Source organism: Mesoplodon bidens (genome assembly GCF_964165515.1).
Source record: "Mesoplodon bidens genome assembly, chromosome: 4".
Taxonomy (NCBI): Eukaryota; Metazoa; Chordata; class Mammalia; order Artiodactyla; family Ziphiidae; genus Mesoplodon; species Mesoplodon bidens.
In genome coordinates, this window is record NC_138160.1 from 137,132,266 (window position 1) to 137,157,518 (window position 25,253).

Genomic DNA, 25,253 nt, shown 5'->3' on the forward strand with positions numbered 1-25,253 from the left:
GGGATAAAAGCAAGGAATGGGAAGGCCTATTTCTCCTTTCTATTTTCCATTTGTTCCTTTCTTTTTCAAAACAGCGACTGGGCAAATCCCCATTGGTCAAACCCTCACCATTGTCCTGCCTGGACTGAATGCCTTCCAGGGACTCTTCCAACTCACCTGATGATAATTTCAGACTAGACTCTACATCTCAAGACAATCTGATTCTCTCCCTCCTCAGTGCCATCACCCTCATCCAAGTCACTTTCACTTTCTCACTTTAACTCCTGCAGTGGCCTCCCACCTGGTCTCTCTGTCTCTACTCTTCACCCCCCATGACAGCCAGAGTGATCTTTTCAAAATGTCAATTGGACTGTGTCACTTCACCGCTCAAGACCTTTCAATGGCTCCCCACCACACTGAGAATACATCTATGGCCAGACCACCTCCCAGTCTCCTGTCACTCTCCTCCAACTTGCCAAGCTGCAGCCTCACTGGCCAATTTCAATCTCTCTAATGGGCCACGCTCAGTCTGACCTCAGGCCCAGGTCCGGGCAGGCCTCCAGGCCTGGACTGCTCCTCATCCAAGCCCTGCCTAGTTAGCCAGCCTCTACCCCCTCTTTGGGCCTCAGCCTCTAGGCTCCTTCCTTCCTCAGAGAAGCTGGCCCTGACACTTGATAGGTTCCTCTGGTTTTTCCTTTCAGGGCATGAAACACAAAGCAAATTATATACTTACATATATATTTGCATATTTTTTTTGTCACTGTCTCCTCCCACCCCCTCCCCTACTAACTCATATGCTTCATAAAGGAACACACTGTCAATTTTATTTACCTAATGAGTAGCGTAAGGCCTGGGACAGAATAGAGAAGCTCAAATATCGGTTGATGGATTGGACGGCTTCATGAATGAATGTAATGTACTGGGGAAAATACAATCCAAGAAAATAGGAAGGTAGCAGATAGAGGAAGCCAAGCTGACCCTCTGAGCAGACACTGCTGAGGAAAGGAACGTTCACCTCCACCCCACCCCATACACCAGACCACCTCCCCAAGCAAGAGCCACACTAGGCCTGAGATATGCCCTGTGCCTTAAGCACTGTCTTCATCCCCTTAAAATAAAAATGCCCTGGAGTGCAGCCAGCTGAATCGAAGCACAGCCTAAGTGAGAACCACCCCTCTCTGCTGTGCCCCAAGGGACCCAGGGAAAAAAGCAGATGCGAAGAACAGAAGTGTATAAGGACTAATAGAATAGGAATAAAATAGGAATAATGAAGAAAGGAAAACAGACTAAAGGGCTGGAGGTCATTTATCATTTATAAAACCTTATACAAAGTAGGAAAAATAGCCCAACAGGTTTCCTGCCTCTCAAGTCATGTCACTGCATCACGTAGTCAACATCCCCAAAACGGGATTCTTGGGCTCTGCTCTGCGTCTGGGGTGGCAACAAAACAGTGTCTACAGTTTAAGCCCACTTTTAAAATATATTCATATACACATATACATATATGTGTGTGTACATATATACATGTAAATATGGAACTGTGTGCAGCATTAAAAAGAACGAAGGTGGGGTTGTACACACCATCATGGAAAGCAGTTTGTACACACCATCTACATCATATTATGACCTGAGAAAGTCAAGCTGCAGAATAGTATGTACAGTATGGTCCCACTTCTAGGAGAAAAAAAGGAAAGACTGAGAGAGAGGGAGGGAGTGAGGCGAAGAGACAAATAGTCTCACAAGCCAGTTCACACCCTCAGTTCACTCAAATTTCTGCACAAAGTGACAGCCTGCAGAAGCCCTTCCCTGACTACCCCCAGAGCTCTCTAGCCCCGCATCCTGCTTCACTTTTCTTCCTAGCACTCATCACATTATATTTTATATTTGTCTTCTTATTTATTGTCTGTCTTTGAGTACAAGGGTCTTAGACTGTTCTGTTCATCCCTGAGTCCCCAGCAACTAGAACAGAGTGCAGCGCACAGTAGGCCCTCTGGAAGTATTTTTTGAATGAATGAATAGAAACTTCAAGGAAATAGTCTATAAGGAGTGGGATAAGTGGGGAACTATAGAGGATATATATTTTATTTCTGTACTCCTGCAGTCTTCTGCTTTGTATTGCAATATTATTTTCCTATTAAAAGACTAAAAATCAACTGTAAATTGGGGAAGGAAGGCCTTCCTTTAGGCTGAGCTGGCATCTAACCCCCTGAAGCTCCCTAGTTCTAACCCAGAGCCAAGCAGAGCAAGGACCTGTCTTCCTTCCCTGTGGTGGTCTTTCTTGCCTTCTCTTTCCTCCCTTCTCCAAGCTGAACTGCTCCCTATGTCCCTCTACTGAACTCAGAAGGACTGAGAAAGGTGGGTACCAACCACCACCATACACAAGGCAGGCATTAAGCAAGAAGGACAGAATGAAGGGAGAACAGATTCACTTGTGTTTAAGGCAGGAGAGGTCTCGGGCTGAAACAATACAGTACATGGAACAACAGATGCAAACGCACTTCAAGGGAAAAGTTACCAGGTTAACAGAAGAAATCACAGTGCTAATCATGTCCTCATTACTGTGTGACTGATGGATCTTCATCCCTTCAAATGCTGTTCTTTAGACTCCTACTGTGTTTGTCAGGCACTGCACCAGACACAGACCTGGCATTTGCTTCCTAAAGCAGGAATCTGTCAGGGGGCTTGGAGTTTCCTCATTTGCTTTGTCACAGAGCAGGATTCCCACTACTTCACATTCCTTCACAACCTGCAACCCAAGTGGCAGGAGAGCAACGTGGCCCATCACTGGAGTGGGGACCCAGCACCTGGTGTCCTACGTACACTGTGGACTCAAAACAGCAGCCCTTTCTCCAGCAGGATTGTGCATCCCTCGGACAAGTTAGTCCAGGGAAAAGCAAGCTTGTGAGTTTCTTCCTTAGCTGCATGACACAGGTGGCATATCTCTAGTGCACTGACACATGGCTTCATAAATCACGGCAAGAAACATAAACTTGTTTCCTGGTCATGAGGCCTGCAGATCCTCATCTTAGGGACATGGAACTCCTTCCCATAAGTAGAGGCTCTCACAAGTGGAGGAAAGCATCAGCTCCATCTCTAAGCTTTACAACAAAAAGCAAGATTACCTTACCCACTTAGCCAAAGTGGCTAGAGAATGAGATATATGAGTTATCTGAAGAGTCTGATTAATAGTAATAAGCTCATTCTTTCCCTCAGTTAACCAACTTAAGTTTTTCCATTCTTTAGAAAAAGACACACTCCTTCTTTTCTCGAGTTGGTTTCTTCACTGTCTAGCTGTCCCCTTGCCAGAGGTGCTGTAACCCCTGCCACCTGAACCCCATAAAAGCTGGCTTCTGGGCCTCAGCGCCAACTTGAATGTCCTCTCTTGAAGTTCACCAGTGACTTTCTGGTGCTCTTCTCAGTACTCAATTTATCTGGATCTCCCTACACTTATTACATGGATGGCTCCCTGTCTTTGAAACATCCTCCTTTTATTTCTATGCTCTGTATGCTCAAGGTTCTTTTTCCTAATTCTCGAACACACTAAATGAGATTGTTGCCCAAGAATGTATCCATGGCCTCTTCTCTTTCTATTCACCCATCCTTGTCAATCCCATGTAAGCCCATAGCTTTACTTTGCACCTTTGAGAAAAGACCTCAGAAGTTGGTTATCCTTCGCCCCGACTCTCTGCCCAGCTCCAGGCCAAAGGCCCACCATCTGTAGACCTCTCCCCAGAGAAATCCTGCCTGGACTGCCAACAAATGGACCAAAACGCTCCTTCTTGCACCCTCTAAAATCCGAGTCCTGTCTCACCTTCCTCCCAATCCCTGCAGCTAAAACCCACCTTTCTCTGAGCAGCTGTGGTCCTTGGCCTCACCTCTTATCCCTGTCACCCTTTCTACAGTGCTGTCTAGTTATCTGTTTTATGGGTCTCATCCTCTCAGGCTAACCTGTCAGCTCTCCTACTATAGGGGCCAGTCCTCTTTGGCTCTTCATTCCACTGTGCTTTGCACATAGTACGTGCTAAAAGAATGAATGAAAATATCCTTAACAGCACACTTAGAATGAACAAAGCATGTTAACGTTTCAGTAGACACTTCCCTTCCTTTCAATGTTCTCTTACCATCTTTCCCTTTGAGCAACTCTGTGCCAGGTACTTAACTAGGCATTGCAGATGTTGCTACTACTGCTCCCACTACTTCCATTGCTTCTATTAATATCAATACTGATACTACTGCTGCTACTATTAATAATGACAATAGACATTTGGCACTTACTATGTGTCAGGTACCATGATAAGCATTTATCGGGAGTACAGCATTTAGTCTTAACAACCACCCTATGAGAGAAGTAATAGTTTCTCCCCATTTCACACATGGGCAACTAAAGGAGAGAGGAAAACTGCGTAACTTCTTTGTCTTCAAGGAGCTCTTAGTCCAGCAAAGAAAGACAGGCCTTGGACACACAATTACAATGTGCTGCATGCTATGAAGGAAAAGCGCAGGATATCACACGAATGCACAATAAGGGGACCTCGCTCAGGCCAACGACCAGGGATGCTTAAGTGGGAATCTGAAGGAAAAAAATGAGAATAAACTAGCCAAAGAGGAAGGAAGAACAAGCCATATCAAGGGACCAGGCTAGCCCTGGGAGCTCACGGTCCACAAGATGTGAGGCACTGACAGTGGGAAAAAAAATGCCTTCCTAAATACAGCACCCATCCCCTGCAATTGTCCTGTTCACTAGAAAGGGAGAAAATCTGCTTTGCCCTGCCTGGGGGGCTGGGAACTGGACTCACCTACCAAGCAGAGTTCCTATTTTCCATTCACATTTTAAACACAGGATGTGGAGATGCATTTATAATCAAATGCTTTGTGGAATGAATCCTGCTTTTAAGAATCCTTCATGGCGCCATGCTTTTTAAGAGCTTAATCACCAAGTATTAGCAAAATGTAATAATGATGATTGGTATAATAAATTCCAGTTTACCAAAACTGCAGAACCTCTCCCAGAATTCCATGGAAAGAGTTTTATGCCATCAAGTCAAAGGGGTTTTTTTCTCAAAGAGAGACAATAATAACAATCCCATGGCAGTAAGTCCTTTAGACAGCTCATGCAATAGGGTTACCCTCTCAACAGAACAAAACTGATTTTTAAAAAATTTGTAACCACCTAATACACAATTCCCTGGCGTTTATTTTTTTCTTTTTCTTTTTTCTTTGATGACAACAAAACAGAATCATCCCAAGCCCTTTCCTGTCGATCTAAATTCCGTGTGTCTCCTTCACCCATAGCTCCAACATACTATAAATATACCTCTTTTGTGACATAAATGCAAAGTTTTATTGTGCCGTTAGCCTTGATAGAAAGCACTGCAGAAAGTTGTTTAGAAATTAAATATCTAAAACAACCTATTTTAAAATCCAGGGCCCTCACTATTTCATGTCTGCAGTGAAGAAATTTCATCTTGGGGAGAGCAAGCTGTCTTTCACACCATATGGTTAATGGTGGTGCATAGCAATTAGCCAGGCTGATTAATGGTGAACAGACTCTAATTTTATGCTTATAATTGAGCCTGCATTTGCACCCTTGGTGCAAATTCAGCACATCCCAACTTCCACTTACAACCGGCAAGAAATCAAGAGAAATAGGATGGTGTGGAAAGTGAGAATTTTTTTCCTAAAGCCCCCTAAAGAGCATCAGATTTGCAATTTAAAAGACTGTTAGCCACACAATAGATGACAGGCTTGTGTAATAGGGTCATGGCGGCCTGGTAAACAAACAGTACCCCTTACACATCTATAGGCAGCCAGGAAAACCAGCATCTGTAACATTAGCAGGATGACATTTTGAATATGGCTCTTCCCTCTTAGCCATGCAGTACAAACATCATTTGCCTTCAGTGGCTTGAGAATTTTATTTTTTGCTATTTTTATGTTTCTAAAAAATAGAAAGTACATCAGCAGTAAAGCACATCAACCAGCATCATAAAGTACTTTGGACCAATGAATTTTAAGGATAAGAAAGGTATAAATTGCATTAACAGAGTGTAGGCTTGTGTGTGAAAGGCATAATATATCTTAAGTATTTTAAGAATAATTCCTAGCATAGTCCAAACAAGTACAGATATGAGATGCAAATCTATGATTTATAGATATTAGTTGGCCTATTGGTTGAGATTCATCTTCCTGTCTCCTGTTTGCTGGAATCACATGGAACAGAATACGGAAAATTCATTCTAACAACATGCTAATTGTGGGAAGATAAAATAGAGATATGGCTGGAAAAATAGTAATACGAAGGAAGTCTTTTTTTAATGCTTTTCAAAATGATTTTACTCATTTTATTCTGAAGAGTGCAGCTCAGCTTTAGCTGTGCAATTGTTGTATACAGTATAACACTAATTTTGCCTAATAATATCTTCTAATTTTGGATTTTGTTGCTGCTTTAAAGTTAGAGAAAAGCAACCTGTTTTCGGAACAATTAACAAGTTTTACAAATCACTAAAGTGAAAACTTGTGAAACTCCTGTATATTTTAGAATTATATTATATTATATATATATATATATATTATAATATATTAGCAGTATGTTTTTTAAAAAGGAGAAAAATAAATTTTTACATACATATATATTATAGATATAGAAGAAGTTACTACTTGGGACTTCACTAAGGAAACACATTAATCTCTTTTCTATTTTATTTCCACCTGTAGAGTTTTCAGATTGCTTTCCCCACAAGTCCGTGGGCAGCAAATAAACCCACCCACGCCGGAGCAGCAGCTGAAAGTCCTAAATGGTTTGGTCAGTTACAGTCAGGAGCCAAGTATGCTTTGTGCCAGGAGAGCCTGCGTGGCTAACAAAGCAATTAGTAGCCCTTCCCTGATGCAAAGTGTCATCGTCATGCTTTATCCAATTACTTAGAATATATCAGAAGCAAAGTGTCAGTGTTATTTTACGAAGAATTAGAATCCTAAACTGCAAGTTAAAAGGCTGTTCTCTGGTTTACTATCTCCCATGTGGAGGGTTGGCTGAGGCCATGGAAGTGAATGTGGTCTGCTTGCCTGGTTTCAAACGTAGCTTCAGACAAAAATAAAGATACTCATTTGTGGACAACATGAATGTTTATACCTTTCAGTGACTCATCTTTGCCATCCTTCCAAAAGCTCGCTACATTTAAGAAATGTTAGCTACATTGTCATAGTTATATAAAAGGTAACTAAGATTAAGAGATCAGATGTGGGGTTGGTGTGGGGAGGAATGATACCTATGTACGGATAGTCACATTTTTAAGTGGAAGAATTAAAAAGGGGAACTATAACTTTCAAGTCTTATCCAAACAGAGGTTTCTGCTGACCTCAACAGAACTCTTATTTTACTAGCAATGCAGTTGAGCACATATATTAACACTAAAAGGGTTATATTGTATTTTATTCGATTGAAAGGAAAAAGGGGAGGGCACTGCTTTGTGCCCATTAACAATGTGATATCAAAATGGAAACGTATGTCTTTTAGGATGAAATCTAATAAATAATTGAGAACCACTGTGATGCCTGACACTTTACTACCAAATACTCACATCTAACAGTTTTTAGATTGTCTAACAGAAGATAAACATATACCCAAAAATAGACCTGAATTCACCTAGATTTGAGATACAAATTCAACTTCTCTTTGCTATTTAAAGGGAAAGAACAAGGCATTTCTTACCTGCACATGATTTCGTGTGTGAGCAAGACTCGGCACATTTCTGGGTTCTTGTCTTGGCCTTCATACACTATGGCCTGTAAACAAAGGCACGATTTGAGCTAAGAATGGAACCAAGTAGCAGAGGACAAACTACCACAGTCAAGTTCTTGACCATTCACCACTGCCGCAAGGCCAATTAGCTTTCAGAGCCAAAGGCCTCACTGGGCTGATTGTTTTAAGACAGCTGTTAAGGATCAACCCAAATTGAGTGGAAGGGGATATGTTGCTTTCTGTCCCATCAACCACCTTATTATAATGCACATCTTTCGATCCTTGTATGAGATGGGCTTCTGTCATCAAGACGACCACAGTTCTCTCTTCAATTCAGAATAAAAATAAATCTAATCAATGGGGAAGGAAAAACCCAGAAGGCTTAGCAGATTGAGATGCTAGTGATTTAAAATATAGAAAAGCACATGGATTTTATTTTTAAATGATTCATATTTGTTGCCTCATTTTACTGCTTCCAACTCCAACATGTAATATTCTAGAGGTAAGTAGCAGAAAACAAGTGAGGGTATGGTTAATGAGTCCACTCACTGTCTTGAGATGATTCATCCATCAGGGGAAATCCTTCCTGCCTACAGGTTGAAAACATGTGCTCTCTGGGGTGTATAACCACCCAAACAGTAATACTCGCCCACATATGCTGGGGGATGGGCAGGGTTGGGGCGGGGGGAGCTAAGCCATAATTATCTCCCTCAACTAAGAAGAATTACATCTGACTCTCAAAATTTGGAGTCCCAAACCACCTCACCAGCCAAGATGTTTTTGTCTGTTTTTAGTAATATGTGTACAAACATTTTCCTTAAGGTCACCAGGAAGTTTTCTTGAGACCTCTGCTTACTGGAAGATCTACGTGTTAACACCTGGGCCAAAGAAAAGCTCACAGCTATGGGTAGATCAGTGCTCTGCATGGGGATACATTTTAACTAACTTAACAATGTAGCACTGCATAGTACTAATATAACACAGCTTCAAATTGTTAACAAAATTACTTTCACACATTCAGATAACTCCCAGTTTCTTGGTGATGAAACTACTTCAGTTAACCAGAGACTATCCTTTTTTTTAGGATACACAGAAACTGCAGTAACTAACTCATAGTTGGCTGGAATGTGCTTGTTTATGAACCTGAGACTTTTAGAACTGTAAATGATGGAGGACAGCTTATGACACTGTGTGTGCAGACCTTCAGAGCAGGCTCTGACTTTGTTACCTAACTCCATTACAAAACAAAAATTGCAACAAATTAAAAAATGACAAAAAGTACCTGCATAAGGAGAAAACATTTTCTACCACTGGCCCATCAAAAGCATTTATATGGTTAGCCTGTTATAACCCCATATATATATATATATATATATATAATATATATATATATATATAATATATATATATATATATATATATATATATATATATATATATATATTTTGCCTTACGCAGGCCTCTCACTGTTGTGGCCTCTCCCGTTGTGGAGCACAGGCTCCGGACGTGCAGGCTCGGCGGCCATGGCTCACGGGCCCAGCCGCTCCGCGGCAGGTGGGATCCTCCCAGACCGGGGCACGAACCCGTGTCCCCTGCATCGGCAGGCAGACTCTCAACCACTGCGCCACCAGGGAAGCCCAACCTTATATTTTGTACTGTTTTATTTTGCCATAATTTTAGATGTACAGAAAAGTTGTAAGGATATATAAAGAATTCCAAGATACTCTTTACCCAGATGCCTCAAGTGTTTACATTTTAGTAAATTTGCTTTATTCTTCTTTCTTTCTCTATTTTCTTTTCCTGAACCATTTATTAGTTAACTGCAGACATGCCCTAAATACTTCAGTATGTATTTCCTTAAAACAAGGAATTATCTTACATAACCATAGCACAATTATCTGAATCACAAAATTAACATTGATACAATAATCTAATCTAAACATCTGAGATTCACCAAATACCCAAAAATGTCCTTTATAGCAAACAACAACAACAAAACCAATACCAGTCACTGCATTCAGTTGTCATATCTCCTTCAATAAGGAATATTCCTGAGTCTTTGTATTTCATGACATTGACATTTTTGAAGCATATAGGCCAGTTATTTTGTAGAACATCCTCAATTTGGGTTTGTCTAATGTTTCCTCAGACTTAGACTAAAGTTACGTAATTCACGGCCAGAATACCACAGACATGACGCTGAGTTCTTCTCCCTGTATCACATCACACTGTTAACTCGTTCCACTAACGCCAGTAAACTCTGACCATTTGGTTAAGGGGGTGCCTGCCACCCATCAGAGCACAGCCAGATTTGTGTACTGTAAAGTTACTACTTCACTTTAAGTAATTCATAACTATCTTCTGGGGAAATCATCTAGATTATGTTAGCATCATATTATGACTTAAATTTTCACCCATTAGTTTTAGCATGCACTGATGATGCATTCCTGCAATCTTAAAAGACCTTTTAAATACCCAGGAAGTTGCTTTACTTGAGAAAATGCATTAAGTAAATTGAAAATGTTTTAAAAACCAAAACTTATATCTGCCTGCTTTATTTACTACAATCACTGCTTTAAAAAATCAAAGAGACACTGTAAATAACTGATTAGATCTCATACATGGTGCTAAAAATTCGATTATGCATTTCTGAGAAATCCTATTATCACTACATGTTTTGTGTGTTCTCTTAATACCCCCGAAAACCTCTGTTTCAACTTTAGTTTTCTGTCATGTTAAACTAATACAAATAACTTGGTGAATAAAATTCACAGGTATTAATGGGGTTTTCCTTCCTGTTTAAAAAAAAATTGGTTTGGGGAGGAGAAAGGAGTATCAATTACATCAGACCTTCTCATTTTGACTCTTTCTAGATAATACCAATATTATTTTTTACTGAGGCTGCTGGTTCCACTGAAATCAGTGGGCCCATGATGATACTCAATTAAAGATATGCTGCAGTGAAAATATGTTGACGCCCCCCCAAACAGTAGATGACCCATGGTCTCCCAGGTATCCCATGTTTTTGTCTTTGGTGACTGAACATCATTTGTTGAAGGCCCAGGGCCTCCGTAATACATCTCTACCAAATGTCAACCCTCCACTTCGCTTCTGGCAGCAGAGTCAAAATGGAGAATCTTCTCTACATCAAGCATAGAAAAATGAAAGCATGAGTCTGGATTTGCTCAGAAATAGTTAAACTCTGGGGACAGAAGGAAGCATGAAGTTTCTTCTGTCCCTTTCCTTGGGGCCTCAGCAGAACAATACTTTTCAGCACATAAACACAGATAAAGAAGTGCTTACTGCTTCTGTGACTTCTGAAATAAAAACAAGTGAAACAGAGTCTGCTCCCTCTCCTAAGGAGTAGAACTAAAATCCTGGAAATAGAGTAACCTAGAACCTCAGTGTAATAGAGTTAGCTACACAGTGAAACTCTGTCAAAGGCAGCTCCACCTCCAACCTCGCCTAAGCAGGTTTTGTTACTGAAAAAGCTTGTTAAAACACACACACACACGCACCACACACACACCCACACCACACTATTATATAAAAGTATGGTCCAAGAAATCGACATTCTGATGAGATCCAACATAGGAAAACAGGATAAATCTATTTTGATGAACGTCTTTGATGTAGAGTGTCAACAATAAAACAGACTTTTTAAAAATGCCTACAAGTTCTCCCTCAGCTTTCACACATATCAAATCTCTACCATGTACATTTAGTACACATGTCAAGACTGGTTCACAGTTCAGCAAACCCAGACTTCGAGCCTAAAAGGAAAGGGGTTCTCTAACACCAGCTTAGGGAGAAGTTTCTGCTTCTTTTCCCAATTTAAATATGTGCCTCTGTGCGGTGTGAGTGAAGCTCATTGAGGCCGGATCAGTTGGGAGATCACAGAAGCATATAAACAGCACTGACTACTTTAAGTGAAACCATTTTAATAGACAGCTGGTTTAGGACCTAGATGATGGAACACCAAGAAGAAGGCTTATCTTCATCCTCCATAGTAAGTCATGTGTCTGCTCACTGGGAGGAAGGTAGTCTGCTCTGAGACTGACAAAAACAACAGTGGTTTAAAGAAATCAGTGTGTTCATCAGGAGTAAGGATGGGAGGCCTGTTACAGAGATGGGCAGGAGGGGGAGAGAAACATATCAAATATATTATTTAGGGCTTCCCTGGTGGCGCAGTGGTTGAGAGTCCGCCTGCCGATGCAGGGGACACGGGTTCGTGCCCCGGTCCGGGAAGATCCCACATGCCGCGGAGCGGCTGGGCCCGTGAGCCATGGCCGCTGAGCCTGCGTGTCCGGAGCCTGTGCTCCGCAACGGGAGAGGCCACAACAGTGAGAGGCCCGCGTAACGCAAAAAAAAAAAAAAAAAAAAAAATATATATATATATATATATATATAATTTAAATAAATGAATTGATGGTGAAGCAAGTTGAGGTTTTAACCTAAGAAACAACAAAAACAACAACAAAATACAATATCAAATAGAAAACGATGTTTACATTAATCCTGCCAATGCAAATAAATCCCTTAAGGTGGTAGGAATGCTTGTACAGGAAAAAAAGTAAAAGAATAAACAGCACGAACTTCATCTCAACTTTAAAAACCTAGTGAAATTGATAAACAAGTTGTCAAAACTTGACACATTTGGAGCAGGTTTATTCTTCTGATATACTAAGCCTCCCTTTTCTTAACGTTCTCCTCTAATGAGCATAATGAAAATATCACAATTATTTTTAATACTCTGTTGACTTTCTGATTGGGGGTTTTTTCAAGAATAATCTTTTATAATAACAAAAATGAAGGAAAAAATAGGAATTGTTAAACTTTCACATCCTTACACAACAGTGACAGAAGGTTTGCTGTGAGAGGATGAAATGCCACCAGTTTCAAATGCTCAATTACACATTAACCTACACCATCTTTGAAAAGAAATCAATCAATAGAAAAAATCTGCCTCTGTTGCCGCTGTTTTAGAAAGCATCTTGTGAATTGTGGTTCATCTCCACTTTTCTAAAATATCACTGGGTCTTAAAAGTTAATTGAAACTTACTATGGATAAAGACCACACAGTAAAACAAAAAATAGACAGTGAACATACACAGGGATCACACTTCAATGGGATGCCAAAAGAAATACAGAAAATTGAGCACAGTTTTCTTTGTTTACTTTTTCTAATCATTTTAACTCTTTGTGTTCCATGCAAAAATAAAGTGGGCAAAGAGAATACTTTTGACTTTGGTTCATTAAAATCTGAAAGGTGTTTAGGAACAAAATGTTTTCATTAGGAGTCTTTCTTCGTTTACAAACCAACAATCAGAGACTTGTAATCATTAATTTAGAAAGACAGAAAAAGACAATGAAAGGAAAGAAAGAAAGAAAGAAAAAGAAAGAAAGGAAGGAAGGAAGAAAGAAAGAAAAAAAGGAAGGAAGGAAGGAAGACAGGTAGATAGGTTACCTATAACTAACAAAAACTCCTAATTTTCCATTTAAATCAAAACAGTAACCTTGAAAATACATCATTCTTTTTTCCAAATACAAAATAAAAGGCTAAACCTAATTTGTCACCTTAAAGAATACATTCATGAATGTACAAAGTATCTCCTTCAACCAAAAGTAAAGTGTCCTATAAATACAGACTGTCAACACGACTTTGGCAGCAAATTACCAAGAATCAAAACTAATTAAAAAAAATATGAACACCTACATTATCAACATGCTGTAATATTAATCATTACTTTCGACCACCAAGTTCCACTGCTTGTCATTTAAAAAAAAAAAAAAAGTGTTCCAGGAGGTGAGGGAGCCTTAGTTAAAAATTAACCTGTGCCAAAGAAAACACTACAAATTTGACAATTCATAAACAATTGTGTCAAACAGCAATCCAAAATTAATAGTGAAATAAAATAAAAAATTATTTTGCTTCAATTAGCAGCTTAGCTACTGGTGAACAAATTACAAAGATGTAATTTAAGCTCAGCAGCTAAGCAGGCCTGTTTGCAGAACTGAATTAGGAAAGTTGCAAAGGAATGATATCATATTCAGTATGCTGTTCAGTTACATCACAGCCCTGAATAAAAAGAGAATGTGTACCAAAAGCAGTTAGCTTCAGAATGCATCTTTTGTGTCTCAAAGAAATAAAATCTCTCATATTATTCAAACACCAAGATAAAAACTGAATCATTCTAACAATATCATGCAATATTTCTTTTTCTAGCAGTAATAAAAGATATTTCACTCATATGATAACTACATTTACATCTATATTAGTAGATACAACTGGCTTTGTCAACTCAATGGGGTAATAATAGTAAAATAATAAAAGCTGCTAAGTTATTAAGCACTTAATGTATGCTAGTCACTGTTCTAAGCATTTTCCATGTATGAATTCATTTAATTTTCACAACTGAGCTTCCAGGTAGGTGCTACCATGACTTCAATTAGTTTCCAAATGCTTACATATTTTAATAACTAAGACCAAATCATTCTTGCTCAACAACTATATAAACAATTCACCAACATCCAGACCCTCTTTCATTCCTCTCAGCAATATAAGTAAAGACACAGGAACAGACTATCCGTATAGTCATACAAGTTCGATAAATGCATCACTACTAATACGTTCATTTTTAATGCTGTTCAAACATTCACATGGAAACAGCTCTAGCGTAAATATCCCCGAACAAATGGCTGTATATTATCCAGGAGGGAGCAGTTGGACCGCCAGACTGGGAAAGTACTAGGCCATCTGGCTCCGGCAATCTCTCCAAAACCATCAGCTTTGTTTTCACCCCCAGACTCCAAACAACACATTTTCCACTGTGATGAGTTTACATTTTCCCAAACACAGGTCCTGATCATGCATAAAAATCCCAAACTTCTTCATTCCTCTATGTGCAAGGAAATTCAAATCACCTGCATTTTTGACATGTTACCAAAGAAGAGAGAAAGCTGCTAAAATATGGCTCCTAACTATAAACTTGCCCTGTCATTTTTTGTTTGTTTCCCCAAGTATATGAAAGAACCTCTCTGCTGGCCTAGTTGAATTCCTTAGGAACTTATTGATACACTAAAAATGTGTTTATCTACCAATGAAGAACCCTGAACAGAAAGGGTTGTTAATCAAATCTACGTAGCTGTGGCAGGATATGATGAAACAATCAATCGGAAAAAGTGCACTTGCATCAATAACTTGAAGTACCGGGAACATCAAAACAAATATATAAAGATTAGCTGGAAAGAGAACTATGACAGCAGGTCTGATTATTGTACCTTTGACTTCCCACAGTGCTGGGACTTTTTAGGGGTCCCCTCACCATATCACCTACCTTCAAATCCATACACACAAGGATTATGTGACTATTATTTTTCCCTTTCCAAAAAAGAGCTTTGGTTTGGGGGCAGGGAATGTTTTGTTTTTGATAACTTTATGGAATTTGGTACTCTTTCTTTGAATTATAAAAATGTCCCTTTTTTCAAAGCAAGATGGTAAGAGGGCAGATAAGTTAAAGGTTTTTTTTAAAAAAAAACTATTTAAAGATAACTCACTGAAGCAATCACAGAATGTAATTATATCTCAAATACTACAGGAAAATCTGAACTGAGGCACATTAAAACTCAGACCTCTCCCACTGAGTTCATTTGAGTTTCTGCAGTAGCTACCACTTCTGGATGCAACAGCCATAAACTTCTGGATCCTACAGGCCTTTTTGCATGCTCACTAATGGAATACCAAAAACAGCAATGACAAAAAAAAAAAAAAAAAAAAAAAAAAACACCCTATTTTTAGTCCAGCTAAACTTGGTTTTGCAAAACCCTTCCCAAAAGCAAGCTTCTTATTTTCTAGTTGGTGGACAAATATTTTAAATATAATTATATCCTTAGTGTTTTATAAGAAAAGCATAGGGATAAGAGGGCTCAGATCCTTACACATTCACTTCTAATAAAGCTTTCCCTTTCCTGGTAGAGTCCAAAATTAAGAGTCATTACCCCAAATAGTGTAATGAGACACTTTGAAAAGGTGTGAAATACTGTGTCATACCAATACATCTTGGTTGATTGAGTACATATCTGTTTGATCTCAATGCTGCTAACTCCACCCAAGATCACGAACATTCTATGAAAATATAAAGTGCACAGCTAGTTTTGAATTTTGCTTGCCAAAGATTCCCTTCAAGTTTTAACCCCAACTTCTGAGTCAAAGATATGATATCACATACATAAAGCTGCATCGCTGATGTGAAAAATGTTACGATAAATAAGCAGCTAAGAGAAGACACTTGAACTCTGCTTAGGTATTCCCACTGAAATTTATGATTTTATTAGAACTCATCACATCACTGAAATTATTCCATTCAGCACTCTAAATATCAAAATCCTGAGTCTACCTGGAAGAATTTCACAGGGGAAAAAAAAGTAAGCATTTAATCTGTCACCTTATGTCAAGACTTACTTCTGATTGAAGGGGTCACTGCACACTTAACTAAAATAAAAAATTTAAGAAACTTAAAAATCAGACTTGGCATTTAATTATCACAGAATAATTTCAAGCTAGATGAGAATCCACTGTTTTACTCATCAAAGCTAAAACGTAATAATTATGTCACAGCTAAGGAAAGTCATGCTCTTCACGCTGATCTGCTTTTTGAAGACTATTGTATTGTATTAGCTGTGTACACAAGAAGCTAACCTACTTCCCAAACTCTTACAGCACATAATCAAGGAAAAAGCAACCGGATAACGGGCAGGGATTGCCTTTCAAAGTAAAAGCTACAGAGAAGGCATTAGACAACTATTATGAAAGCAAACAGGTATGCCTGGAAATATCTTTTTTCTTGATATTTTTAGACTAAATTCAGATAATTACTAAGCCTTTTTTTCAGGTCACTCCCCACCAAAATATATAATTGCCTACATTTATAATTTTAACTTTCAGTGAGATGTCACAGTATGGCAAGTAACTCTCTTATACCTGCTATTACTACACTATATCTTATTCTGGTCCCACTCTCACCCCCACCACCGATAGAATTTATGAAACCAAGCAGTCAAAGACTGCCTTAAGCTATAGTTTTTCTTAAGCTCTATGACCTTGTTAGTAAAATGATATTAGATGTATTGCTTTATAAAAATCAAGATTATTCTTCCACCTTAGAAGAGTGTGTAAAGTCAGTTCATCTCATAATGGGAAGATCAATTCTTGTGGCACTTTTGGTTTAAGGGGCCTAAAATCAAACATGTCCTAATTTTGTGCTCCTTACAACTGTTCACTTCATAGAGTTGCCAATAATTTAATATTTAAGTGGCCAATGTTTCACAGGCAGACAGGTCTTACTTACTGGTTTGTGGGGAGTTTTTATTCTTTAAAAAATAAACTCTAATAAGTACATAAGGAATATGTATTAGAAATCATACTTTCTCTCTCCCCCTCCCATCTTTTCTTTCCTCTGATGGGAATGGCAGGAAAAGATACCCAGGGTATCAAAGACAATTTTTTAAAAACAAAATTCCACTTAAGACATTTTTGTTTTGATATCATTTTTTTAAAAGTTACTGAAATAAGGCTTTTGCATTTTTTGCTTGGCAGGAAAAAAATTTAACAAAATACAGAGCGTCCAAATCAAAGGGAATTATCCTATGTAATGATCAAAACCAGTATAGTAATAATAATAAAAAAACAATAATAATACCAAGAGTAAAAGTATAAATGTGCATTAACTCTGAACTATCAACTAAGAAATAAAACAGATCTTTAAGAAAGTCAAATATTTTAGGCTAATAACTTGAAATAGATTTCAAGAGATATGTATTTATCATTTAAAAAAATACATGTCATACCCTCATGCTTTTTACTTGGTTCACAATGAAATAAAGGTAAAAATTACAATTAGCTGTTATTAAATTGGTTCCTGCTGAGTAGATTTTAAAACTCCCAACAGCTTATTAACGTGCATTTTGTACAACATATTTAAGCCATGGGTATCTAAAAACAATTTTTAAGTATGCATGTATACTCTAATTTGAAACCTTCCAAGCCAGTATCTATGAAAACTACATCCCTTATTTTAAAGGGAATATTTTAAAATCACAATCAAACAAACCAGTTTTAACCCTCTCACTAAATTGGTGGTTAGTACACAATGGGTAACTTTTCTCTTTGTTCTGATTTCTTTCCCCCACCCAATAAAACTGTCTTCTTTTTTGTCACGAAATCCTCCAACTACCTAACCAGATATTTAATTCTTAAACTTTTTCTTAAAATTAAAAAGAAAAATGTTCCTGCCCCTCGTAAAAACGTCAGACCTCTTTTCTGACTCGGCTCATAATTGTAGCTTTTGAACCATAACTCAACCTTAATGTATACTGCTTGGCACCCGCGTGTTGGGAGCTTAAGAAAATGCCGTCTATGTACCTTTAAGACCACAAGCTCACTCATGCTGCCTGGCTTCTTGCCAAACTTGGAGGCAAAAGCCAGGAGGATTTTTGCAAAATATCTTCTAACAATTGTCGCTCCGTCTTCCAACACTACCACCACCACCATCTCTTTTTTTTAAAAAATGTGTACAGTGGGTCAAGTGCGCTCTCAGACCATCTCATCGTTTCTGGGGAAGCTGCCTTTGCCCCTCACCCGCTTCCTCTACCTCTGCCTCCCGGGGGGAGGCCCTGATGGTTTGGGTTTCACAAGTTCAGCCCGATTTGCACGAGGGTCTCTGGGCACCTTTGCGCCCCCTGGGGCTCCCCGGCCGGGTCAAAGAAAGTTCAGCCCATATTCTCCCCACACAGCACCCCGTAGCCTTAAATCACAAGGTCTGAATTTCCCTTATAAAGAAGGAGCCGTCGAGCCATCTCCTCCACGCGGCGAGTCAACATGCTTTTGGGCATTTGGAAGGCTGCGCTGAGAGCGCGGTCCGCCCTGGCATTGAGAGTTCGAGTCCCAGTCCTCCCGCTAAGGAGTAGCCAGCTTCTTGACTCTCCCAAATTTCGCGGCCGTAGAGTCACCCCCGCGGCGCGAATTTAAGAAACTTACTTGTTTTGTCATGGAGTCAATGAGGCGAACATAGAAATCCTGCTCCGTCCTTATTCCTGGAGGAGGGGCGGGGGATAGGGAAACGAAGGAGAATTAAGTGAGAGAGGATCTGCAGGAAACAAACAAAGAATGGGGCTCCAAGGCTGATGGAACTGCGACCGTCCCGGAGAAGCACAGCCAGGACCCCCTTCCCCAGTTCCCGGAGAAGAGCCTCTGGCCCAGCCCGAGCGCATTTGGAAGGCAGCCCCACCCCCAAGCACAGCAGCTGGGAATAAGGCGGACCCCCACCTGGGTTCTCTCCCTTCCCACGGCTGGAGTCCCTCTGCGTGCTCTCCGGGAGCCACCAAGGCCCTGACCGCTCTAGCCCCCTGAACTCAAGGGACTTGGGCATGAAGTCTATGCTAAGCGGAGGAACCCAGCCTTAGGAAGGGGAAGAAGAAAGAAAGCAGCCCAGCGGGGGCCAAGGCGCCACACCTGGACCCAGGTACGCGTCCGCTAATGCCGCCGCCCTCGAGCCGCTCAGGGCCTCCTCAGGTGAAACCTCTTCAGGCGAAACTTAGAAGAGGCCGGTTTACCCCGAGGATGGCGGACAGCTGAGCTTTGCTCCGGGTTCTCGTCCACCTGAAGCTCCCCGCGCCCCCTACCCTCACCCGGAGCCCCGGGGTGCCGGCGCAGACCCGACGGGAGCCTCACCATTGCTGTAGAGGAGCTGGAGCCGGTAGTGAATCCCGTTATTGGTCTTTTCGCTGTTGGCTTCCTGGGTTGCAGCAGGACGCAAAGACACAAGAGACGCAGGAGAGAGGTCGGCGTGAGCTAGTGGACCGACTTCGAGGCAACTTTCCCCAAGCAGGGACCCCTGGCCTGGGAGCCGGACAGGCCCGGGAGCAGCAGAAATTGCGGCCAACTGTGATCCCTCTGCCGCCCTCCCGACCCTTACTGCTCCCTCTAACTTTATAAAAAATTCCGTGGGGCTCGCACGGACGATCCCGTTCCTAGGGCCTGGGGGCTCGAGCTTGGGCCAGCAGAGGCAGGAGCCACTTATGGTCGCGCGGTCGAGGGCGGGCTCATCCCCAGCGCCCTTGACTCTGGAGTGCGAAGCCGGGTTCGCCTCTCTCCATCTTTGGGGACTCAGCATGAGCTTTTTTGGAGCAGAACCTCAGAAACTAGGAGTCCGGGTTCGCCCAGAACGGGAAGTGGCTTGGTGGACCCCGCGCGGGAGTGTGTTATGGATGCTTTGCACTCGCGAGGAGCTCGCCTCCCGAAGCGCCTGAGCCTGCTCCCCGGCTGGGGGCGAGGGGCAGCGGCGCTGCGCCCACTTACTTTTTCCTTCTCCACGAACCCCACAAAGGCTGTCCTCTCGATCTCCACGGGCTGGCCCTGTCTGTCGTAGAGGGCCAGGACGAAGTGGAAGAAGTTGGATTTCCGCAGATTGGAAGGCGGCTGCTTCTCAAAGTGAGCCCGGGCCAGACCCACCCCGCTGCGGCCAAAGACGCAGAGTTAGACGGCTAAGCGCGACAACAACCGCGACCCCTTGTCACCCCTTACACATGCGCGAACCCTCAAACACCTTCTCTGCCCCCAAAACGCCCTGTAGGCTCCCTACACGCCCCCTCAGGCGCCCCGGGCCCACCCGGCGACGGGACATGCGTGCTCTCGCCTGCCCAGTCCTCCCCCCCCGAGGACCTGCGCGCCCCCCAAACTGGACGAAGAGGTGTGAAAGTTTTGTTTGGGTTTTGCGCAAGAGATAAAACGCTGTACGCGTTTACTCCGACCTGACGCGCGCTGCGTGGGGAGGAAGAAAAGTAGCGGTGGATGAGGTGAAGCGCGATGGTGGAATAAAGCCGGTCGTTTACAACTTAAAGGGAGGGTGGGCATGGGAGTTGGTTCTCGCCACCCCCTCGAATCTCCCGTGGGCAGGTGAGAATAGATGGGGAACATGCTCAGCTCCTCGCTGCAGCAGCCATCCTCCGGGAAACCTCATGTGCCGCGCCCCCCCCCCGCCCCCGGCCAGCCGCGGGTGCCCGGCCTCGGGAAGCCATCTGTCCCCACCTCCACAAATAAAGCATGTGGAGAAAACGGATCTGCGGGTGGAACTCAGAGCAGTCAGGAGTGGTCGCTGTGGGAAAGGGAATTGGGTGTTTTTTTTTAAAAGACCTGTCCTGACAAAGTTTCGCTGTTCCGCAGAAATCCTCACACCCTTTCCAGAAATCCTATGGATAAGGGCTGACGGTTGAGCGCGCCCTCCCGGGGGCTGGAGCCTGGGGCGCCAGGGGCGGAGGGCGGCCACTGACAGCCCGACCTGCCCGACACAAGGGCGCGCGCACACACACGCACGCGCCACACACACACACACACACACACACACGCACACTTTCGCTTCTAGCCCAGTTACCCAACTCACTCTTACTACCAACCACCCCCATCCTTATTATCATCGGGGATGGGGACAGTGTTGTGGACACTTGTCCCCAGCCCGGAGAAGATGAGGATGATGTAATTAGTCATCTTCATTCTTCCCCTTCCGCCCTCTCTGGGCCGAAGAGAGCATGGAGCCACCAGATCTGCCATTCCCCCAAGCCCAGCTGGTGGCCTAAAAAAAGGGGGGGACCATTTCTCACTTGGGACCAGGAGTCCCCAGAAAGGGTACTGAGGGTGCCCAGGAAAGTTCCCCCAGGTCAATCTCCAAAAGCTGTGCCTCTAGGCCATACAGCCTAGCATGCAGGAGCTGAGAGTGGCAGAGGGGCTAGAAGAGGCCATGGTCATAGATGGTGGGGAAGACTTTTAGGAGACATCAGAATTAAAGTTAGGAGTTGCTGTTCTTCGCGTGGACTAAGAAAAACTGAAAGCTAAAGGGAGAGGGAGGGAGAACCAGAGAGGAGAAATAAGAGATGATTCTAGGGGGAAATTGAAAGAGAAAAGGGGAGAGAAAAGGAGTTAAGAGAAGGAAAAAGAGAAAACAGGAAGAAAGATTGAAGAAAGAAGAGGAAGGAAAGAAGGAAGAGGGAAGGGAAAGAAAGGGGGAAAGAAAGGAAGTAAAGAAAGGAGGAAGAAAGGAACGAAAAAAGGAAGGAAAGGAAGGAAGAAAAAGGGAGGAAGAAAGGGAGGAAAGGAAGGAGAAGGAAAGTTTTTAAAAGGGGGGAAGAAAAGAAAGAAGAAAGAAAAAGGAGGAAGGTAAGGAAGAACGAAGGAAAGGAAGGAGGAAGGAAAGAAATAGAGAAGAAAAGGCAAAGAAAAGAAAGAAAGAAAGACAGAAAAAGAAAGGAAAGAAGAAAATAGGAAAGGAAAAGGAAGGAAAGAAAAGACAGGCGGCCTGAAAAGAAACAGCAATCACAGAAAAACACAGATATCCAACATCATACTGGTGAGACGCCTCTTCAGGCTTAAAACAAAATGAAAACAGTCACAGACCAGGCAGGGAAAAGTGCCGGTAAAGCGCGGGCTCCTCGCAGGCAGCTCCTGGCTCTACGGCCGCAGGCAACCAAGACAGAGCGGCCGGGGAGAGCGGAGCCCCGGAGACGAGCAGAGCCGAGCGGCAGACGCAAGAGCGCGGCCCGGCCCCGCGGCGGCGGCTTCCGCTACCACCTCCCGGCTCTGCTGCTCGCGGCTTGCCTCCCCGGCCGCGGTCCCCGAGCGGTACTCACCTCTGCGCCGCCGTGTTGGCGTCCAGCACCCCGGCGCCCTGCATCCACGTCCGCACCGCGTTCATGCCGCTGCCCAGCGGCTCTTCCTTCATGCTGCTTCCACTCCGTTGGATGCTTTCCTGAATCCCAAACATGAAAACAACCTTTTCTTGTGGAAAATCTCCTCCCCCTTGAAAATTTGAAAAAAAAAAAAAAAAAAAAAAAGGAAAGAAAAACGCCAGCCAGAGATTTTTTTTTTTTTTTGAGTCGTTGAACTCGCGCTAGAAGATCAAGGCGGGCTGGAAAGCAAATTTTTTAAAAATGTAAACCTTCGCTCAAAACTGAGCGATAACCCGAAGGAAAAAAAAAAAAAAGGAGAGAAAAAAGGAAGGGAAAATCCAACAAAAAGACCAAAATTTAAAAAATAGAGATGTATGCTTGGCTGTTGGGGGTTGTTTGGTTGGTTAATTTTTGGTTTGGGTGCTTTTTTTTTTTCTTTTTTTTTTTTTTTTTTTTGTAATGATCACAGGCCGGTGGAGGACAGGAGGGGCTGGAGTTTCCTTTTGTAGAGGTACCGTTCACTTGAAGAAGCAGGAAGAAAAAAAAAAAAACCCTGATGGCAATTTAAGAAACAATAGACTCAACTCGCGCTGCCGGCTTTGCTACTTCAAGTGTCATTTTCCACAACCAGGCAAGTTTTTCCTCTCTCTCTCTCTCTCTCTCTCTCTCTCTCTTTTTTCCTCCTTCTCTCCCAACCAAAGATGTTTCTTTCCTTTCAGTGCGTATAGATGAGGAGGACGCTGGTTGCCATAGACAGATACACCAGAGAGGGAGAGTGGGGTGGGGGGAAGGGGGAGGGGGGTAGGGAAAGACAGAGAGGAAAGGAGAGGAGAGGAGAGGGAGAAAGAGAGAGAGGTGGACCCTGCTGAATGGAGATTCTGTTTTCTCCTTGCTAAAATAGAAGTGATTTGCAGGCTTTCCCTATGGAATCCAGTTTGACTCTCCCCAGAGCTAAACACAAGCACACTAACCCCAAAGGGAGGAGGCGGGGCCCGCGCGTCAATGACCCGCCCCTTCATTTGCATAACGTCATCCTTCCGCCTCGCCGCAGCCAATCGCGGCGCAGGAGCCTGCTGGCTCTCAGCGCAGAGCCACGCTCCCTCATTAACATCCCTCTCCGGGTGGCGCAGGGGAGCCGGCCAAAGTTCCTCGCAAAGTGGCGCGCGAAGGATCGCTTAGTACCCGTGTCCGAGCTGGAGAGGAGCGGGGCTGAGCTGGGCAGAGCCGGGCAGGAGAAGGGAGACAGAAGGAAGGGGAGGAGGATATTCTTCTCAGGGATTTGAGCTGGGGTCTGCATCCCGGCCATTGCAGTCTGTTAAGCATCCTCGCAGCGCCCTGAGCGCGCTCGAGGCGCACAGGCTGCGCCCTCCCAGGGCCGTGTCCTGCTCCGCTGTTCTGGGACGTCGGGGGCAAAAGTGGAGGAGACGGGAGAGCCCGGGCAGAAAAAGCAGGATGCGCATGCCAGGTGCCCACCTCTTCGCTTTGAGGAGGGGGTGGTGGGTTGGAAAAATGGGTGTGTGAGATCGGCGCTGGGAGCTCGCGGACGGCACTGCCTCCACGCTGGGAGGGAGGGGTGGACCCTGGGCTCCGGCAAGCAAGGCGCTGTGGGTCCCCAGGGAGTGGGAGACCCGGGCTCTGCCCCTAGTCAAGCCACTGAAACCCCTCTCGCTCCGCGGCTAGCCTGGAGACCGCCGGCGTTAGGCACTGTCCTCACATGATCACTTCTCTGGAGCATCCCGCGGGATAGGTAAATCACCGTTTACCTAATGAATGCTCGCACTGGAGCTGTGCCAGGCTGCGTTTTAAAATTTGCTCGGAATAAATCCCCACCCCCTCATCACCGCCCCACCAAATAGTTTTTTCCTTTGAGTAACTACCAAAGCAAAAACAACGTCTCTGATTAGTTATCTGGTGTAGGGTTTCTCTCTTCCTCATTCTTTCAGTTAAAATGGGGGGCTTGAACAAACCTTCCCCCAACTTCAGCCTCTGCCACCTGTCAAGAAAGAGAGAGATCGGGGAAGGAGGGAATGAAGGGAGGGAGAGAGGGAAGAAGGGAGGAAGGAAGGGAAGACGAAATCTCCTTCCTCAGACCTTTCGACATATAAGCTTGTGGCTGGCAAAGGAAATAGCTAGATGTTTCTGGGTAACGTGCCCCATCATTTTTTAGCAGGTTGTAACCTCTAATAAGCACATGGTGAACTTCTGTTTCATTGCCCTCAAAGGAACTCCCTGACTGCAGCCAAATCTGCTAAGGGCTCCTTCGGGGAAATTCTCTGCCAGAAATCCAGGTCCCCTTTCTGCCGGCCTTTCTTGGCCCTTTGATTTAGGGAGCTCGTGGGGTCAGTGATGGAAAAGTACACATGCTCATGTTGAATGGAATGGAGACAGGCAGAAGTTAAACTTAGTGCTCTTGGCAGAGCAGGAAAGTGGGAGCCACTTCCAGATTCGTAAACTAGTTGAAAGACTGTGTTTCAGGCCTGAGGATACACGGCCACTGTCTTCAACACCGCTTTATCTCTTGTGCACAAAGCCTGCCCAGTCTCATACCATTTAATTTAGACCAGTTAATGTGCTGAGCTTTTCCTCCCTGATACCATAATTAATGCCATTTCCTCCAAGAAGCTCTCGAAGAGATCTGTTTGATCCATCAGGATCCCCACACTACCCACCAGAGTTCCTGGCACACAGTAGTTGTTCATGAGGGGTATGTTGGTGGAAACACTGGAAAGATTATAGTTTTGTGAAGAGGAAAAAGGGGAAGGTGAACATTCTCCACCTCTTTAAGTGCACAATTGAAACTTGGCCTGCTGAAAATTTCCTG

At 43.2% G+C, this 25,253-nt stretch overlaps 1 protein-coding gene across 4 annotated transcripts in view; it reads right to left on the bottom strand.

The window, feature by feature from the left end:
- The window catches only part of EBF1 (EBF transcription factor 1), a 393,734-nt gene extending 370,370 nt beyond the window's left edge, over positions 1-23,364 (bottom strand). For all 4 annotated transcript variants that reach the window (XM_081233788.1, XM_081233787.1, XM_081233786.1 and 1 more), the window contains exons 1-5: positions 22,394-23,364; positions 20,073-20,229; positions 19,446-19,509; positions 18,753-18,808; positions 7,688-7,761 (exon numbers count right to left, since the gene is read on the bottom strand). In XM_081233788.1, the coding sequence (XP_081089914.1) occupies positions 7,688-7,761; positions 18,753-18,808; positions 19,446-19,509; positions 20,073-20,229; positions 22,394-22,527 (485 nt within the window). In that variant the 5' untranslated portion in view covers positions 22,528-23,364. The remainder of the gene's footprint in view (positions 1-7,687; positions 7,762-18,752; positions 18,809-19,445; positions 19,510-20,072; positions 20,230-22,393) is intronic.
- Between the last annotated feature and the right edge of the window lie 1,889 nt (positions 23,365-25,253).